Source organism: Phaenicophaeus curvirostris, chromosome 21 (assembly GCF_032191515.1).
Source record: "Phaenicophaeus curvirostris isolate KB17595 chromosome 21, BPBGC_Pcur_1.0, whole genome shotgun sequence".
In the NCBI taxonomy this organism is placed as follows: domain Eukaryota; kingdom Metazoa; phylum Chordata; class Aves; order Cuculiformes; family Cuculidae; genus Phaenicophaeus; species Phaenicophaeus curvirostris.
Genome location: NC_091412.1, coordinates 6,294,099 through 6,310,402, shown reverse-complemented (window position 1 = coordinate 6,310,402; position 16,304 = coordinate 6,294,099). Strand labels below are relative to the sequence as shown.

The 16,304-nt window shown below is 45.1% G+C and overlaps 1 protein-coding gene across 24 annotated transcripts in view; it reads right to left on the bottom strand.

Annotated features, from left to right (window-relative positions):
* The window catches only part of MSI2 (musashi RNA binding protein 2), a 250,360-nt gene that overhangs the window by 161,173 nt on the left and 72,883 nt on the right, over positions 1-16,304 (bottom strand). For all 24 annotated transcript variants that reach the window (XR_011338955.1, XR_011338956.1, XR_011338959.1 and 21 more), the window contains exon 6: positions 4,114-4,206. Coding sequence is in view for 18 of the 24 variants with exons in the window: in XM_069874417.1 (XP_069730518.1) it covers positions 4,114-4,206 (93 nt within the window). In the remaining 6 variants the exon portion in view is untranslated. The remainder of the gene's footprint in view (positions 1-4,113; positions 4,207-16,304) is intronic.

Here is a 16,304-nt window from a genome sequence, read left to right as displayed (position 1 = left end):
CCACATCTCAATCCTGGCCCGCACCACACCAAGGCAGCCTCGAGGCAAACGAGGAGGGGGACACAAGCAGCTGGGGCCCTCAAAGGGTTAAAATCCCATGTCAAATAGCAAGTCCTGGCTCTGGACCAGAAGGGACATGGGAACCAGGGCAGCTGAGTTATAAAGGCCTCATTGTAGCAGCCCACTGGATTGGAAATGACTTGTAGGCCTAATGAAACAAAACTTTGGCAGCAAAACAGAATGAAAGGAATGAGACAATAAAAGAGAGGAACAAAGGGAGCAGAGTTGTTTCAGCTTAGGAAAATAAGCTCACTTTGTTGTTGGGAAAAGCCAAAGCCGATTAGGATAAACCAATGACTAGGCATAAGTCTTCCAAACTAATTACACAGTTCGCCATGTGAAGTATAATTGCAAGTCGCAAATAAGGACTACGCTACTTTCACAGGAGCTCTGTAAAGGGAGCGTTACCTAGTAAAAAACGAACCCTAAGAAGTGCCTTATCATCAGTGGCTTGCAGCTTAAAAGGTGCAGAACATGCAGGTCCCGAGAGAAGAGCAATTCATTAGCGTGTCACAGTCCTCCAGGTGAGGCTTTAAGAGGCTGTTCCTTTTTGTTCCTTTTTTAAATGATACCAGAAGCTTTAAACGCTCCAACATGTCCTGATCTCGGACAGCACCATTTTGCTTACACTTTCAGAAAGCAATAAAACGGGTCTATCAGCAGCCCCAGCGACCACCAAAAGCACTGGTGGCCTCTGTGGAGGGGAAGGACATGGGGGAGGAAAGCGCAGCCCCACTGCACCTCCTCACTTCTAAGTCCTTCTCATTTAAATCCTTTTAAAACTTGGTCTTAACAGCCAGCTCCTCACACGTCAGCACAAGGGCAAAGCTGCAGGCTGCGGATGGGTTAACAAGGCCGGTGAATTTATTCTGTTTGCAAGCATGTTTGAAACATCTTTGACTGAAATAACAGAGGATCACAGAAACAACTGCACTAGACCAGCAGGATTAGGTAGTAAGACAATGGCTTTTTTTTCTTCTTCTTCTGATTGTAAGTGGTTGTGGCTTAGTTTGGAGTTGTGTTTTCCCGGCTTTGCCTCCACACATCCTCCTGTGGATCCTGATCCCTGCAACCACTTGAAGAAGCAGCTCCCTCAGCCCCCTCAAGCCCCTTCCCCTGGCACCCCAGATCCCCTTCCCCCAGCACCCAGCGCTCGCCAAGTCTCTCCAGGGATCCCCACAACAACCATACACGTGCGTGTTGAGCATCACCAGCTCTAAGCAGTCAGCAATCACAAGGCTGTTAATTACGCTGCTTCGTGCTCGTTAAGCCTTTTGGCTTCACTCAGGTAATTTTTCCCAGCCTTCCTCCCCAGCTTACAGCAGCTTGGGATGCTCATCTTCACAAAATGAAAGCTGGGACTCCTACAGATCCCAGGCTTTACAGAAAGAAAAAAATAATCACTACTAGAAATTTCACAATCAAAGCCTCAGGAGTTATCATTACCACACACTTTGGTGCTCTAACAGGCAGGCATTTTCACTGGTGAAGTCAGGGAAGAGGGTTTATTAAAGCAGTCTTCTCTTTATTGGAGAAAAAGGTTCTGGCATTTACTTTTCAAAAAGCCGCAGTTTCAGTTCAACACGCGAGGCCCTTTTCTGCCAACTCCAATTAAATGGGCACGTCTGCCTGCCCCCTAAGCTGGTGGCTGTGCTAACCACGTCAGGTATTGCGAGCTACCTCCAGTTACCAAAACAACCTCCCCCTGGTTGCAAAGCTCTTCTCCGTAGCAAGTACAAACAGGATTTCAAGAATCCCAGCAGTAGGTAAGTAATTTTTTCCACACCAATAAATAAGCTCAGCATTTCAAAGAGCAAGTCACCTGAGATGCTCTTATCAAACATGGGCGGCTCCTCTACACATTAATTATGTAATGCAATTTTCTTTATTTTAAGAAAGCACTAAGCAAATGCAAACCTTGCCAACCGATCATTACGCATTGTTTGAATTGTAATGGCTTGACAGGAAAGCAAGGCCTGTGTGCTAAGCATCGCACAGATGTATCACCAGCCTCTGCCACAAAGAGCCTGCAATCTCAACAAGCAAGTAAAGGAAAGATGGGGAAGAGGAACGGAGAAGGAAGCAGCTCCTACAAGGTCCCACAGGGCCAATCTTGGGTCATTACATCTGAATGCAGCATCTCAACCACTTTGGCGTGTTAATGAGTCTTCTCTAGTTTAGCTGGACCAAAAGCCCCCATTTCCCAAGGTCATTAACTACTGTGCATCTTCTCACAACCAGAGCTTTGGGAGAATCACCTCAAAATACCCCATGAACCAAACCATTGCAGATGATGAACAGGAAGGAAAGTGCAGGACAGAGAACTTGAATGCCTACATGGTGAGGTCACATCATGGTGACACAGCCAAGAAGCCCCTCCTACAGAACATCACCAACTTCACCAAACTCAACTCCTATTCGCAAGGTAGAAAAATGAAGCAAGAAACAAGGATGTAACTGGAAAGGGTCACCTGGTAGCCTCAAGCCTACAGGAGGTGAGCTCTCACACCCGGACCACACAGACCCAGCAGCACATACCACAACGCAACTGCCAGAGGAATGGGTTCCAGCCTTGAGTGCAACCCTTGCAATTATTTTCAGTGCCTCAATTATTCAAGCCTTCAAATTAAGACACTTGAAAAAATATTTAGTTTTCCAAAAGTGTTGCCTTTGCAAAGACAGGCCCCTTTTGAGCTATCTCAAAAAAGGCAGAGCAAGAAAGCAGAACCGAAGTGTCCTGAATCACTAGTCACTACTGAAAAACACAGTCTAGTTGTCTGCATTCTCAGGGACTGTAAAATTGCAAGCATGAAACTACCAGATGGTGAAATTAAAAAGGCTATATTAAGACAGCATCCAGACAATATGCAAAGTACTTATATTGAAACTATTATTAACTTCAAAAATGCAGGTTAGAGGAGTTCTGCAATTAGAAGTAACTACAGAAGATACATCCAAAAGCTCATGTAATCCTTTAATAAAAGGCTCAGCAGGCTGTAAACATCCTGCCGGAATCGAAGATCATTATTGAAAATAAAAAAAGAGGTTTGCAAAACAACCTATCAATCCAGCACAGCAACAATTTATAAACTCCCCTCCTCAGCCCGCAACAAAATACTGCCTGGCCAACGCTTTTCAGGGCAGATAAAAGAAACATAAACTAACTACAAGGAATGGGAGCTGCTTTGCTTTGGGATATCCCGCTGTGTCCTCATGCAATCATGCATCTAAATCATCAACTGATGAACTCCAAAAGACAGGAATTGAGCTCTATGGAGCCCTGCAGATGGTGGGGCTGACAGGAAGAGGGTACCAGGAACTGCTTTCAAAGCAGATGGTTCTGCAAGCTCTTCACTTTGTTGGACTCCAGACTCAGCCCCCAGAAGCCCTGCGGATCCAGTAAGCTCCATGGAAGTTGGTGGCACTAAAATCCAGCTAGGCAGAGCCTGGATTGTGGAGTCAAGAGTTATTTCATCACCTGTTCTGGAAGAGTGCAGGTTTCCTCCCTTGCATAAACTCTTTTTAAAAAACATGTGAGCATTCTACATGTATTTCCACTGGATCTTGCATAAGGTTTTTTTAATAACAAATTAAACGGATATTCTAGTGAGTTCCATATTATTCGTGCTATTCATGTGGTCCCTTCAGGCATTTTCACAACCTAATGAGCTCTCTCAAACACGTCTATCTCCTCCTTTTGCCACTGGAATCAGAGGTAAACAGAAGGCTAATTTTATGGAGAAAACAACTGTATAATCATTCAGCCAAGGGTCAAATTCTTCCTGAACATGCACAAATTCACCTCTCAATGATTCTTTTCTCTTTAATGAAGGTAAACAGTGTGGCAATGATGTAGACATAAACATGCAACAAACTGAAAAGGAATTCAAGAAGAGATTTCATAGGCTTCAAGAGGTGACACTGAAAGGCAAAACCCATGGCCCTTCTTTGAGCATAAGCCTCATTGCACTTTTGTTTTTCAAAACCAACTTTAAAAAGAAAGGGGAAAAAAGGAATTCAAAATATGTAATGCTCACTTGGGCAGGAACTTACCTTGCCAAACTGTTCAAAGTATTGCTTTACGTCTTCCACTACTGTATTAGCCGATAATCCACCTACAAATATTTTCTTTGTTCTTGTGACCATCTGTAAGAAATTACAAGACAAGCATACGGTTTAACCAGATCGTTTCAAACAATATGTGGAAAAAAAAGAATTATTCTTCAGATGCTATCCCTTAACCCAGTTACTGAGATTATTTCTGTACAAAAGCAATTCACATTCTATTTGATTAGATGCTTCTTTTTTTTCTTTGTCTTGTTTTGGTTTTATTTGAGAAATGGCTGAGTAAGTGCACTCAATAACAACTTTAGCCCCCGGATATTTTTTTTTAATAAATGATTTTTATTGTGCTTCTCAATGCAAATATAAGTGAAAAAGGAGTTCAAGTGTTGTATCCTCATAGCTACTGTCTCAAAGAGACATGCCATTCCTCCCATCTTTCCTAAAGACAGAGTGCATGATCTCTGGCAGACAAAAGTTAATTATGTCAAATCCAAGCAACGGGTTATTAAGTTTCCATGGGTCAGTCTAAAAGGAACTTGCATAGTTCCTTTAAAAATAATCAAATACTGAAGACAGCAAGAACCACCAATGCAGTCCCCTAGCTGCCACAAACCACATTTCAGCTGAAATGCTCACAGCATCACCATCACCTGGGGCTGGATCAGGTCCTTCAAAAACCCCTTCATGATCCTCCAGACCCAAGCCAAGCACCCAGCTGTTCCTGCTGAGCTCCATGCACCGGAGGCTGGTCCATACCAGGTGAAGGGATGATGCTGGACACCTTACAGAGAACGTACTATCAGATAATTCATTATGGTTTATCTGGTAGGGGAAGTTGGTGTCTTTTGTGGGCTGATCCCAAACCCTTTGAGCTTTGTGAGTCACTTTAAATCCAGGACAATGTTATCAACATGCTCTGAAGGGGCAGGCATCATCCCTGTATGCCTGGACAGAGGGCAATGCACCAGCTTAGAGCAGGCAACGGAGACAACTAATGAGCAGCCCACCCCATATAGAGATGTCATAAAGTCAACAATAAGAAATTCATGCCTTAAACCTTTGAGTTCATTGTCTGTACGGCAGAAACTGGACAAAGCAACCACCTTACAAAGACTGAAGGGCAAAAATGCCACGTGACTCCAGAGCCAGGACTTGCTTGGTTAAGTATCAGCCAGCAAATGCTGAAGCAACGCAAAGAGAACAACAGCACGGCCACCCCACCCCAGCCAGCTCTGCCCCCAGCGCCACCAGACCCACTGACAGCAATGGCTCTCCCCAGACTCTCAGCCAGGTTCTGCTCCACGAGTGGAGCTGCGGTGATGAGCCACGTCGTGCAGACGTGGGCAAAGCCTTCGCAGAACTGAGACACCGAACAAAAAGCTTGGAGTAGCCCCAAATCCTCTCAGCAAAGAACAAATTAAACATCACTCCCGTCTCCACTGCCAGTCACATTAACCAGGGGAGATACTTCCCTCAATCAGCCCCTGGCTACGCTTTACAGAGCTTCACTTTATTTTTTTAAGTTACGAAGAAAGGAAGAGGGGGGGAACAACAGTGTAAAAATTCAATTATTTTTTCCTGGCTGCAATCTAGGACTCCGAAATTGAAGCCCAAGCATATATTTTTCTGTAGAAAATTGTCATTTACAAATAAAGAATTGGCTAAAGCCGACTTGTAACTAAAGGATTTTGAAGGGCTGTCAAGAGCCCTCTGCCTGCCAGCATCTGATTTAAGATCAGGCCAAGCTTCTGTTGTCATACAAAAGAGGGAGGAAAGCAATTATTCTAAAGCAATATTTGAAATTATCATCATTTTTATATTTGACCAAGAAAGAAAGAAAGAGAGAGCTACTTCTTTTAGAAGCAAGATTGAAGGTTAAAGAATGAAAAAAAAAAGAAAAAAGACTACTTTGTTTCAATAGCTTCAGTCAAAGAAAATATTGGTACTGACAAGCAAATTCACAACATTTTAATGCCTAGAGATGTGCTGCGAGCTGGGAAATGGTTTCAGAAATCAGCTCTTTGGTACAAAAGTGAATCACAAAATTAAGTCTGCTTTTACAATCTACACCTTCCTGAAGAGATGGTTCAATTGCTTTGTTACATACATTCCCCTCAGCAAAGGAACAGATGAAGCACATAGTCCTAGCAATTCCTCCTGTCCTGGCGTCCTCCACAGGAGATTTCATTGCTTGTCTTTCATCCCTGGCACAAGGCACCAACATGCCCCCGGACTCACCACGGGCTCAGCTCATCTTCTCACCTCCATCTCCCACGACCCAAAGACCACCGGCAGCCCAGGAGATGCAGTCACAAGACACAGGCAGGTTTGGAAATCAGCCTTTTCCCCATAAAGGTCTGGATGTGCACAGCAGAGATCAATGAAAGAAGCCCGCTTACGCTGGTGACACGATGGGCTCCTGAAGCTGGCAACAACGCCACCACTGTACTTGGCTTGGATTTAGCCTGGGGTGCTTGGGAGAACCTCAGAAGATGAGGAAAGCTGTCGTTTCATAGAATAACCAGGTTGGAAGAGACCCACCGGATCATCGAGTCCAACCATTCCTATCAAACACTAAACCATGTCCCTCAGCACCTTGTGCTGGAAGCATGTATTTCTCTCTCAAGCATTAGTGCACGGCAAACTACTGTACGCCATTGACTTGTCTGTGCTAGTACAGCCTCACCAATTCTCAATTACTAGGTAACTGCAGTAGGACTTGGACCAACTGGAAACAAAGCCTCCAACTCCTGCTCAAACCTGCCAACGCTCTCTCATTAGCAAAGCAGATGAGTTATGAGGCAAGACTTCATTAGGGTAAAAAATGAAGAGCATTGTGGTCCTGCTCTGCGAAGGATCGGGCTCCAGCCTGTGGGTCCACTGCAAAGATCCGCTCCTCGGAGCCTGAAGACTTGGAGTAGAGACTGTTAGCCTAACAGCAAACAGCCAAAGGTTTCAAACACATTAGCCAAACACGACGGAGCACTCAAAAGACATAAGAAACCGTAAAAGTACTCACTAATTCAGGGATTTTACTATACCAGGGACACCTCCTGTGTAGATCAGCCACTGCATCACCAATAGAAAAGATTTTAAAGCACATCAAATTGCCAAGTTCTGAGAAAACTGACCATAATTAGGAAGTTCCCAAAACTCTCATTGCTAATGGCTGCAACGACAGAGGAGGAGATCACCTCATTTATCACCAAGTTCCCTCAGCTGACTACAGGGCACTGACACCAATGGGATTCTGGTTCATCCCAGTCAGCAACGTTCTTATTGTGTGATACCCCATTCTCCATTATCACCTCCCCACATCTGTGCTTGTTTCAAAAGACAAAGGGTTAAAAAGCATTTAATGAAGTACACTTAGTGCTGTTTAATAAACATTAAGATGACAAATGAGCAGAGGCACAAAGAACTGAGCCAACGGAAGAGTTTGTTTTAAAAATTAAGGTTTTGTTTTAAAATCAAAATTTCTCATTTGGCTCAGAAAATAAACCAGCAGATCTTAAGCCAAAAAAAAAGTACACTCTTCTAAAAACATTCATGTATATATCTAACAAAATTACTCATTATAAAAAAGGTTTTATTGGCAAAAGAAGTCCCCCCAAAAAGTCCTGGTCCTAGGAGGACCAGCCTGAATTCCTTCAAGGAAAGTCACTGAGGATCTTTATCTCTCCCTGCAAATCAATGTATAATCTGCTTTCAGGCAGAGTGCTGCCTACAACAGGGCACTCCCACAAACAGCAGAAGGTTTCGGGGTCAGTCCCTCAGACACAGCTCCAAATGCACTTTGCCTGGGGTAGGAACAGCAGTGTTTGGGCGACAGGAAATGATTAGTGTGAATCAATCACAAATCCATCCTTGTGAAATGACTCGAAGAGGTCTAGGTCACCCAGAAACTTGCAGCTTCTTCATGTCTTTGGTTTTAATTTGCAGTATAATACATCTATCATTCCGTACCGCAGGGCTCTGCAAAATGTAGATATATTCCATGGTTTTGGAGCTTTTGTATACTGAAGGCGTCTCTCGCTGCAGAAGGAATCAACAGGGAAGAGCTGGATCTAACGCTGGTTATGAAGTCCGTTAATTGTGAGTACCTGCAGAATTGCTTTGTTTGTGTACTGTGCTGGTGTTGCAGTTAATCAAAACACATGTGACTACTACTGCGAGGAGTCATTCAAGGTTACAGTCTCTTTATTGGCTTGGCTTTTGAAAAATACATTCACCTTTGTCTTCTGCAATCGAGCAAACACTTCAGGTGCTGTTGAAGCAGGAAAAAACACCCTGCTTTAGCAAGACAAGTCTTCCGAGTTCATGTCATTTTCTGCAAGGTTACGGTTGTAACGAAATCAGTTTGGGGCATATCAGGTAAATCTCTCAACAACAGGCTGACGATTCAGTCTCTGGAAACAACCACCCTGTCCCATTCACGCACATCAAACACTTTTTGAGCTGAAAGGCAGGAACCACAGTCCTGCAAAGTTGGAGCCTCCAGCTCCGTGTCTGTTAATATCCTCGTGTACTCACCTAACTCTGGTGTTAGCTTTCTGGGGGTTCTTCCCCCACATGCACACACTGAAACTGGTTTATTATCCTAATTATTAAAAACAGACAGAGGACATTTGAAGTCGATGAAGTACTCTGCAGAATTCCCACGATTTCAGAATCTCAAGTAACAAATATCAACTCCTGTTTTCAGGCAAGTCCACGTTTAACACAGGAGTTACACATTTGATTTCAGGGTCACCGTTTCAAATGCCATTTCCCTACCGTTCTTTACACGGCCTTTTTTGGCTGCCCCCTCACCCCTCAAGTTTTAGCAGAGAACTCTTGGCTTAGGAGGCCCAGATGATGAGGTTGGAAAGCATGAGCACTTACATCCAGCCAGCACAGAGAGGAGACGCAGCTTGTCAGCGGCAGGTCTTGTCGCAAAGCAAAATGCACGTGCTTTGAAACCAGGTTATCCAAAGGTGCAGGTGCAGTTAGAAATGACCTGGGCAAGTGTGGATGGCAGTGGAGGCAGAATGACCAGAATACTCTGCATGCCGTCGTCACCTCTTTGCTGAAAAAAGGACTATTTTCTAAATGAGCGGCTGCTGTCTAAAAGTGAGAGGCAGAGAGAGGCGCTGGAGCAAACCAACATGCACGAGGCTCATAGAACACCCTGGAAACCGATGCAGGAACTCGGCTCTGGTGTGGAATTCATTAAGGCTTTGCGTCTTCACCTCCTCACTACAGAGGTAAGTGGACTAGAGTACTAATAGTGAATCTGCATCGCAAATAGCTGAAATTAGCATTAATTTCAGATTAAGCTAATTATGCATATATAACTGTTTTCCAGAGCACTTTCCTATTTCTCATACGATAGCAGGGTTGCGTGGGTGCATGCGTATTCCAGCCTGCTCACCTCATCTGCAGATTGACGTCTCATCATTTCTAATGTATCCGCCTTCTAAATAGGTTTATAATTGGAAAAATCATCTTTGGTATATATGCTGAACTGCATTTTATACCCCATTGTGTCGTACATTCAAACTACAGCATTACCTCTAATTAAAAACAACAATAACTCATGTAATGGGGGAAGTGATCTTGTTAACTAAATTGCTAGGCTTCTTTGGCAGAGCACAAACCATAAGTAAGAACTCTCCAGGTTTATTTTTGCCTCTGGGATCCTCACAGCGAGTTCCAAAAAAGCTATTAAAACCCAAACTGAAACAGGATGCAAAGCCCAGGATGAAAAAAAAAAAAGCAACATTTTCTGAAAGCTGCCAACCTTTCTCCATTCCCCAAGTGAGAGAACACTCCAGGAGCCATCCTCTTCCCTGGTGCTCCTGCACGGCTGGCAAACAACAGACACGTTTTGCTGAGCACCGTGTGCCTTCGGCTTGCAAACACCAGACTCTCAAGCTCCACAACAGCAAGAGGAGTTCAGTCCTATGCAAAGGCAGCACAGCTTTACATGCCACCTACAACACGCTCAAGTATTCAAACCAGGATTTCAGCAGGACTTAAATGGTGTAAATACCTTGTGCCCAGCCCCCGTGTAAGCTAATGTCGCCCTCCAAGAACAGACTCAAGCTATAGAAAGGTATGCAGGAATGAAAGAGCTCTTTAATCCTGAGAAGCAGCACAGATTCCCAGCGGCGTAAATCAGTTCTCTTGATTTCTGTGGAAAATACAGATGGATTGCATTCTCCCAACCCATTCATAAATGAAACCATTAACCTAGTCCCTGTTGTACTCCTAGATTTTGGCTGTCGCTGGCTTTGCTGTTAACTTTGGGAGGGTCAGAGTTTGGCTGCTGTTTTATTTTTTCCCCTCCCTCGACGACTACGGTATCAGCAGGAGGCAGAACACACAAGGTGGCTTTTATATGGCAGACTGAACTGGCAGCAATCACCAAAAGACATCCTCGGAGGTTCACAAGGAAAGCTGGCCTGGCTCCCAGCAAAGCCCTGCCTGGTCATCTTCCCAACTACAACCAAATTTAACTCTCTGGGAGGACCAGCTCCTTATTCACTCATGGGTATGGATAAGCAACCCCCAGAAAAGGGTCCCCTAGCAGAACCTGCTGTCTGTGCAGGAGCATCCCGCACCCTCCTCTATGCACCCTGCAAACCCCTGCTCCCCAAGCCCAGCAACGCGCTTTCGTGCGCCACCAGGAAGAACTCCCTTCATGGGAGATCCATTCCCCTGAAAATTAGCCCCAGCTGTGAGAGCTCAGCACTTTTTTTCAGCAAAATCTGGCTTGGAGCTTCATATCAAAAGCTACAGTAAAATTCACCAGAGCCAGACTTCACGCCCTCCGGAGAACAGGAATACATCACAGCCCCACAGCCTCGCTATAACCAGTTATATCATATCCCTCAGGGCTGCTCCCTTCTACTGTGCTCTAGTTAACTCTTTTATGGGTTACAGAAGCAAGGGAGAGGGGAGCAGAGAGGAAATCTACTTCCCTGGATGCTTTAGCGTCTCACGCACGGTCACGATAAGGAAGCTAACTCCAAATATTGGCTGAGTGCAGACAACTGAGCTAACGTGCTGCCTGATTACTGGTCAGTAGTGCTGAAAATCTGCATTAATACATTTAAATGAAGATAATTATTTTTAAAAGAATACATCTCAGGAGCACAAACAGAGACCATTACCCAATAAGATTATGTGCTAGAGGCGGGGTTTTTGCAATGCCCATGTAATGTAGGGACAAAGGCCCCAGTGGGAAGCAATTAAGACTCTGCTCCTAAGTCTACACGCTACTGGCAAAACTTTGCCTTGTTCGGAGCACGAGATGGCATTCTGCCCAGGGACTTCACATTCAACAACACAGCATCGACATCTGATGGGAAGACAGCATCAACTGACCAATACAATCAGTTCATCAGTTCCTGTATTTGTATTACACGGTCTCCTGGAAAGAAACATCATGTGCCGTATCCAAAATACAGCCAGAAAACCTGTGTCCTCCAACAGGACACACAACTGTGAGAGAACACTTTTACAAGGGCATGTTCAAGGTCAATTTGGAGTAAGGCTCTACAGGGGAAGCAGGGTGGACTAAAGTGGGTCACAGAGTGGAAAACCAAACTAAGCAGCTTCCCAAAATGTACCCTACTCCTTGGTTTTTAATTAGGAACAATGCAAGGCGAAGGTAACATAGCCAACCAGCCGTCCCTGCTTTCCCAGACCCGGGAGGGGTATGCAGCAAGACAGACACTGCGTGGAGGCTGGATACAGCAGCGAGCAGCATTTTCTTCTGTCAAAACTGCTGTGCATCTCCTGAAAGCACAGACTGGGGGTCTTCCACAATTCAGAGTGGCTGAGGGTCTGCCCCACAGGACAGCTGACCACGAAGGCCGGCGACTTCAAAGCTGCATGCCTGGAGCTGGACCCCAAAATCCATACTGAGGCACTTGAGAGGTCTAATTTTTCCAGGTCCTGTAGCTCCCATTGACTCAAAACCCTCATCCAAGACTCCTCACAATATTTCTGTGATTTGAGTCATATCAACCCAATTAAAATCTATAAATCTGTTAGAGGAGAAGCAGTAGGCAAAATTGAATAAGTACTTTCAATCGTTGCTGTATTTGCATACAGCTGCGGTTGCTGCCCGAAGCATCTCCAGCTCCCAGGGCTCCAGGCACAAGGACAGACGTTCCCACTCGCCAACCTCAAGCTCTTCCCAAGGGCCAGCACCAAACAGCTCATGGAAGCTCAGGGAAAGCCATGAACAACAAGAGTGCTGCCTTTTAACCAGATGGGCTGCCTGAGCCCATGAAGTCACGTTGCCACATCCTGGCTGCCAGGGAGGAGCCAGAACACAGATCCCGCACAAGCCTCTCCACTTGTAAGCGCTGCTGCTGGAGAAACTCGCAGGGCAAGCATCAAACTATCTGCAGAGGATGAGCTCTCATTCTATGGGCAAAACCTACCACTTTTTCTTCTTCAGCTGTTCCACACGTACTGCTAACGCTAAAGGAACAGGCACCAGCAGTTAGCCTCTCCATCCAGCCATACCGTTCAGCGCACAAGCAGCCCGCTCTTCCCAAAAACACGTGGTTCTGCAGCTAGAGTGGCTTTTACGGCGCTGTCAATGAACCCTTCTTTAAGCATGCACTTACAAAAAGGAGAAGGAATTAATGTATTTGGAGGTTTAACACAGTGTTTAAGAAAATCCAATAGCACAGTCCAATTTGGAGGCTGAGAAAAGTGCTCTTTCTGTAAGAGTTTATAAATTCTTCCAGCTCCAAACACTGAGGTCACAGCAAAAAAAGTTTATTGCCTCTAGAGTGCAGAAAGCAGCCATAAGTTAAATACTTCTAAGTTAGTATCTACTAATTTCTCATGATAACCTTGTCAAATCAGCGATGAGAGCTCTCTGCTGAGGCTCCAGATAATGTTCTGCTAACACAAGAAAAATTCACAAGAAGGGAAAAGAATTGCACAAAGCAATTTACCTCCCTCCCAACATACTCCAGATGATTTCTCCAAAAAGAACAAATGGAAAACTTTAACCCTTAGGCTTGATTAATTTCATCTACATAATATGGATGCACATGGCAATCAGTTGCTGATGAGCAAGTTTTACTTCAACTGCTGAGTCAAGTTAATGTCTATGCAACGCGCTGCTTGGGTTTTTCACCAGGGTGATCTTTTCCTCTGATGTGAGACCACTGGAATCTTGCAAAGTGTCTGGATTTGCCTATTACTGCTGTTGAAACACTTTCACAATTTTATGAAATGCCACGTTTTCTTTTATCCTCTTCCCCACACGCAAATGGGTTTGGGAATTGCAGGAATTGCCATATTCCCACCTTCGTCTCGCAAAAGAAAGATGTTTCCCTTGCTAGGGAGGGAACCCATCAGGCATTATGAAAGCAACATAGTTGTCGCTCTAAAGCAGATCAAATAACCCTTGACTAGGAATAAAAGGGCCCCTGAGGAGCAGCATCGAGAAAGAAGTGTGGAAGCAAGACAAGAGAAAACATTCGTACTTTTTCCAAAGGAAGACAGCACCTCACAGCTACAAGAGCTCCTCTCCCTCATGTGATGTTTATTCACTTACTGACCACGGGGCAAGTCATTTTAGTCTCCATAGGGCTGAGGTATCAAAGTCTTGGGAGAAACTCAGCTGGAGACTGCAGGGCTCAGCATTTAAGCATACATTTTAACTCGCAGCGTTTGTGGAAGCCTCATTAGGTTGAGTACGTTGCAAAATCGAGCGCTACGTGTCTTGATTTCCACGAAAAGCAGAACAAAAACATATCCCCACAGCTCACTGGGGCCTGTGAGGCTTCACTCATTAAATGCCTAACCTGCTGAAAGTCTGATTTGAAGATGCGGGAATAGTGCAAGACATGGTTACTGACATTATTGTTATTAAAGGAAGAATAAAAAATATTTTCCTAGCTAGGAAGGTCATACCAAACTACCAAGCAAGAGATAAATCAGCCAAGGTCTCCAAAAAAAGACATTATTTCTCTTTTACTCCAACATCTTAATGTGCATGACTTTTTTTGTGCTGGAAATATATTTCTATAAATCCTCCTCTACAGAAAGCTTTGCTTTCAGAAGGGGAAAAGTAGCAGATAAAATACTACCCATCAAAATGAACTAAAGTCCCTAGTAACATAACTAAATGTGTAATGTTACAGATGTTTTATAGCCAGGATGTCGGATCCATTTAGATCATTTTTACAAACCCAGCAAGAAATATCTCCCCGATGCTGGAAACCATGCTAACAGGTCTTGGACCAATTGTTTATCCAAACAAAGACGCCGTCAGGCAACAACAATAGCTACTGACCAAAACTTGGAGGGCTCATTTCTCAGCCATGTGCCACCACGTCTGAGAGCCGGAGGATGCCAGGCTGCAAGAGGAGCCCTAAGACACGGGGGTGGGAAAAGGAGTAAGCGTGAGGAAAGGTGGCACACGAGTAGGGGAGGATTATCAGCACGAAGATAATGAAAGCAGTAAGGACCAAGGGTGACTGCTACACCCCTGAGGTTCAGGAGAAGGAGCACCAATCCGCAGTCGGAGCTACCTCTGCCTCCACTCTCAGGCATTTCCATTTCAAGGCTGAGCACCCATAGAACAAGACAGAGCAACTGTATGCATAGATGTAACCACGTCATTCTCAGAGAGCTTCTCTTCCAAGGCAGGTGGTATGAGCTACTCAGGAGTAGGAGTGACGCTCCAGCTCCTGCAGCACCAGGCACATTTTCTTAAGACCACCCCACAACCCTCCTAAAATGTTCAGGTGCCAGCCACACCTCATCTGGTGGCAAAAGCAAACCCTGCCTGTGAAAGGCTTTCATTCCCGTAGGATCAGCAGCTTCTGCTGCTCCCCCTTGGCAGGACTCAGCCCTCATCCACACAGACAGACCCCACAGCCAGCATGCCCTGAAACCTCCTTTTCCAGGAGTAAATAAGTCGATTCAACTCCAGCTGCTGCCAAGGAAAACCAAAGAAAACCAAAGAAAACCAAAGAAAAATGAGGGACAGCTTGATCTGCCTCCAGCTTTGTGTAGCTGTTGTTGTTCGACAGCAGCAGAATCAAAATGGCTCATTTATCCGTCACATTGAACCCCAGAGCTTACGGACTATTCCTGTTCCTCAGAGTAAGGAAACCACTGACCCGCTGCCCTTCTACCACCACCAGTAAAGCTAACAGATCACTGGTTTCCACACCTGAATGCCCTGCTGAGACCAAGGCGTGCAGCCCCAACGTGAAACCACCCCTACGCACAGCACTGCCCAACACGCTGCCCACCAACATCAACGAAGAACTTCAGCAGAGCTGCAAGGGGTCACACCACACAAACACTCTTGCCAAACACAAACCCACCATCCACGTCCAACATGTGTCTGGGTACGCAAATGGAAATCATTAACGTGCCACATTAATAGCTATTTCTTTACCCACACGCACAGTCTCTGCCTGCCCTGGCTGAAGGCGATCTTTGACTGACGGATAGTTGTACTTCCAAAGCCCATTAGCGAGAGGTACCCACCACTGAAAGATTTATTATCCAGAATGATAAGTGCCTCGTGCTGCTTTGTTTGTTAATTGTGACTAGCTTTGCCTTCAGAGGGGCAGGAGCCTAATAAATCAGTTATCTCCAGGAAGAATTTATTTAAAGCTGTTAACATTGTAAATCCGAGTACTTGGCAAGAGATTCTGTGAAAACGGATGTGTTTATACATTGGCATTTGGATGGCAGAACACACAGTGTGACTCAGCTCCCAGATTTTAACAAGACCATCTCTAAGCAAGATCGTGATGGGTCCAGGTGGACTTTTGTCCATCAGAAAAGGCCAACTCTCACACTCTGTTCTCACCTCCCGACTACTAACTAGGTTGCAAACAACTGATCCTCAGGATGGTCCCATCACAGCTCCCTGTCCCTGTCAGTGATGAATTGGAGAACAGAAATGCATAACATGGAAGTGGAGCCTCCAGAACAAGAGGCAGAGAGCCAGCAAACTGCATCCAAGCTCACAAAGACTCCCTACTCCCTCCCGGCCATGCATGCAAACCATCTCATCATCTCAGCAGTAACACTTCTAGCTCGGAGCCTGCTGAGCCCCAGGGGTCTCACTGCAGAGACTCGCCTGCTCCCTGCAAAGCATGACATCAAAACCCCCGGTATTTTTGCACTGCACCTCTCTC